Genomic DNA, 4,572 nt, shown 5'->3' on the forward strand with positions numbered 1-4,572 from the left:
TGCTTCCAACACATCAACTTTGAGGACAAAATGCTTACGTACTGCCTAATATGTCTCACCCACTAACAAGTGCTGCGATGAAGAGATAGGAATCAGTGTTATTCACTTCACGGTCATAATGTTATGCCTGATCGGTGTACATTTTAATAGAGACATTTAGCAATCAGTTGTTTTTTATTTGTTATAGGTTCACTTGGTAGCAACATTTATTTTTATAGGGGTCAGTTTTGTTGCTTGCCCACTTAAAGAAAACCAGCACTGCAGTGACACTCATCCTCATGAAGTGAGCCAGATTTGCTGTGAGATGTTACTCTTCCACCAAGGCACTTGCAAATTCTTGAACCTGTCTGGGACATGTGGTTTGAAGTTTATTGCTCTGGCCACATCTGCAGTCCTCGTGCCTCCCAGCAGCAGGTCTATGGCATGTTCACACAGGTGATCAAGGACCCTGGGCAGATCAAACAGAAGCAGAAAGGTCCCTTAATTTAAGGTTTCTTAATTGTCTACCACCTGTAAACTGTTTCTTAAGGATTGTTCCACAGGTGCATGCGCAATAATTGTTGACAAACACTGTTTAAACCCTTTCCAATAAAGATCTTGTAAAGCTTATTTGTATTTTACAAAATGATCTTATACAGTATCGTGAAAAGGGGATTTTTCTCTTTTTGCTGAGTTTGTTTTCATGATGAAATATGAAATAAATATGAAAATATGTTTTAAGTTTATACTCAACTATTCCATCAGCTGCAGTAAACCTCAACAATAAAAAATGCCCATAAGGCATCAGTTTGCTGTCTGAGTAGTGCAGTTTCATAATACTGGAATTTAAGTACACCTAGATCATGGGTGAAATACATTTCATAACACCCTGCAAGTGTTGCATTTATTTTTTTATTTTCTCCTCAGTGATTATGTCCTGGGTAATGGGTAGTTTACAAAAAAGGAACTATGTAGTTTACAAAAAAAAAAAAAAAAAAAACTTTGTTAATTAAGTTGTGTATAACTAGTGTTTAATTTGGAGCTGACCAGTAAAATGGTTGTGTGGTTGGCACATGGACTGTAATAAAAGAGCAACCATTCATTCATACATTTACCTTAATACATTAAGAAAACACACATCTGTCCTCAATACCATAAAATGTAGGTGAAGGGAACTCTAAAATCTATTCACTGCTTATCTACATTATTTAAAAAGCATGTTATGGTTGCACAACAGCTTTAATCCATTCATTTCTAGAATGCCTTGTCCCATGCTGGGTCACAGGGATGCTGGGGCCAATCCTAGCATCTTGGGCCATAGGCAGAGAAACAACCTGTGTGGATGGACCGCAAATTTAATCCTGCATTTGAAAATAATTAGGAATATTTTGAGACTTTGAATGTGTATTTTACCCACTTACCATTGTGCTGCCATCTTTGCTCATGGGAGCTCAGGCAGTTCTGGGCACAGCAGTTTTTAAGCCTGTCACCTGAGCCATAAATGGTATGTGACTAATGTAGCCTACTCTGGAGCTGCTGGAAAATTACGACAAAGTTGATTCGGTGATTTTGTCAGAATACTGCTACTGGAGTTATGTTTGGGTAGACAATGGAAAAGAAGAGTTAGCCACATCTTGGGGACATTTGTCATTCTATTCTATTCTAGATTCTATTTCTCTGTGTCAAATAACACTGCCAGTTTGTATGACTGTTCTGAAGTCCTAGTAATAAACACTTAGAAACAAAGGCTGCTGATTTTGAAATTTTGATGCAGTAATTGAATCTGTTCTTGTAAATAGGGGCATGTCAATGAATAATTGATGCAGTGCAGCACAAAATATGGCAGTTTCAGCACTTTATTTTTGTGTTATTCTGAAATCTTTTGTGTGGTTTCTAAAATAGGCCAAAACTGTTTGAATCATTTAAACAGTTCTCCACAGATAGCTGCAGACATCAGGGTTCATGATAAACTGAGTTTTTTTTTATAACTATGTTTGCAATTTCCAAGTGCTATAAATGCAGCCGTTTATGATGTAATTCTCTATACACTGTTTTTTCCTGCCTTTCTCATAGATTTGGGAATGATGTCCAGCACTTCAAAGTCTTACGGGATGGAGCAGGAAAATACTTCTTGTGGGTGGTCAAATTTAACTCGTTAAACTCTTTAGTAGATTATCATCGGTCCACTTCTGTGTCCAGGAATCAGCCCATTTTCCTCAGGGACATTGAACAAGTACCACAGGTAGGACTGAATCAGTGCTGGAACATTCCACAAAACTGTATGTACACATTGGTGTTTCATTTTTAAAGCCTTACATGCACAAATGTCGTTTCAAACCTGTAAGACCTTTGTTCATCTTCATAACACAAATTAAAATATTTTTGATGAAATCCGTGAGCTTTCTGACCCTCCTATAGACTGCAACGTTATTACCACTTTCAAGGCCCAGAGAGGTAGTAAAGACATCGTCCATTTGCTTACAATGGTTCAACCTTAATGTTATGAAGCGACGAGAAAATACTTTTTGTGCGTAAAAAAACTTTTTGTGCTCTTCCGTGTCAGTCTCCTATGCTGTTCACATAGTAAACTGTGCAGAGCCTCCGGGTTATACATCAGAACGCCGGCTCTGCATTTCATCTCGGAATTCATAAAAAATATCATAATTTGTGTTCGGAAGATGAACGACGGTCTTACGGGTTTGGAACGACATGTGAGTAAATGATGACAGAATTTTCATTTTTCGAGTGAACTAACCCTATAAACTGATGTGTCATTTGTTCAGAGATTGTAGTGCTCGTAAAACGCAATACAAATATGATTATTCTTCCTCATTTTTCAAATAAACCAATTGCTCTGCAAAGTTATAGTCTAATTCTGATTTGTTGATATTTCTAAGAATAATTTATCAGGATGTATTTGATTTGTTCATGATAGTTGTTAGTAGTCTCTAATGAGAAGATTTTTGTAAGATTGCTGTCACAGGCTTATATTTTTCAAATATATCCAGGCGCCCCCAACTCTGTTGTTTGTTTGTTTGTTTTTCTTCCGCTCATATTTTAATATTCATTTGTCTGTATAATGAGTGTTGTAGGTCTATGTTTTATTGGTTGTTGTCTTTTCCACATATTTACATGCCCATTTCTTGAGTCTTTTTCAAATCTGAGGTGTGAACAACCAGTGCTAAAACGGGGGGTTCATGACAAAAACCATAATTTTCATACATTTTTTATATGTATGGTAAATGTATATGTAAATATATTATATACAGTATATACATCTGCTATCTTTTATCTTGAATTGCTTAATTTTTAAACTTTGGGGTTTTTGTATGATGTATTGGTGGAGTGTTACTCCAATCTACTAATCTAAGCACAGTTATTATTGCAGTTATAAACAGGCATTAGGCCAGATTGAGTTTAAAGCAATGTCATAATTGTAATAATTCTCAACATTTTTCCTTCTGTTCCACAGCATTCCACATATGTTCAAGCTTTGTTTGACTTTGACCCTCAAGAGGATGGAGAGCTGGGTTTCAGGCGTGGAGATTTCATCCAGGTCCTGGACAACTCGGATCCTAATTGGTGGAAGGGGGCTTGTCACGGACAGACCGGAATGTTTCCTCGCAATTATGTCACACCTGTCAATCAAAACATGTAACTTTCAGAGAAAATGTTTGCCTGCTTTAAAGCACTTGTGGACTTCCAGCTGGGTTGCCACGGAAACGGAGACCACAGAGTGGAGAGAAAAGGCTCAATTGGTGACGTGGATGTCGATTGGCCGAAATAAAAGATAGACTGTGCTGTTTGGAGTGGTTGACATTTTATGAAGCACTATTGGCTATGTGAGAAGAATGTTCCGGACTGATATTTCGTTCATGTACTGTGTATCACATCAGCTTTGCAACTTTATTTTATGTTATATGAAATCTGCTGTACTAAACAAAAGTATTTTATGTGAAGGAAAGTCTTGTGCCACAAAGAAGAGGTTGATATCACTCAGCATGCCACTATGTTTTGCACCAGGATTCATTTTAAAGCACCACATTATGTTTGATTTGTATTGTAAAAATGCATCGAGTTTTTCATGTTCGATTTTTGTTTTCCATCTTTTGTCATGTTTCTATATGTAGTGTTGCCATGTTATTTAGTGTGGGATGATCAAGAGTAAACTCATTTCATGCCATAGTTTCAATTACATGCAGCAGTCTTTTTCTCTTAAAGGTACAGTTCACCCAAAAATGAACATTCTGTCATTATTTACCGACCCTCATGTCATTCCAAATGTGTACAACTTTCTTTTGCGGAAGAAATATCCTCATTTGTGTTCCACAATAGAAAGTCAGGTTTGGAACAACATAAAGGTGTTACCAGAATTGTTATTTTTGTTTTGACTATTCCTTTAAATCAAAATTGCTTGAAAATAATGCAATGGTGCCAAAGCGTCTGTAGCAGATCAATGATCAAGTGTAACAAATTTGGAGCATTTCATGAATCCCTTTAAAAATGGCACTGGATGTGACATTTGGGATCTTCATAGAGTATGTTGGATACTCTGGATGATTCCTGTATAAATTACACAGAATAAAGATATTT

General features: G+C 36.7%; 1 protein-coding gene across 1 annotated transcript; it reads left to right on the forward strand.

The window, feature by feature from the left end:
- Window positions 1-354: 354 nt before the first annotated feature.
- On the forward strand, window positions 355-4,572 carry LOC307140466 (growth factor receptor-bound protein 2-like; the record flags this gene model as incomplete). The annotated part of the gene is made up of 3 exons (XM_079840023.1): window positions 355-475; window positions 2,022-2,221; window positions 3,452-4,572. The coding sequence occupies 3 exons, from the start codon at window positions 355-357 to the stop codon at window positions 3,635-3,637; spliced, it is 507 nt and encodes a 168-aa protein (XP_079696149.1). The 3' UTR covers window positions 3,638-4,572.

Source organism: Gobio gobio, assembly GCF_949357685.1.
Source record: "Gobio gobio genome assembly, chromosome: 17".
NCBI lineage: Eukaryota > Metazoa > Chordata > Actinopteri > Cypriniformes > Gobionidae > Gobio > Gobio gobio.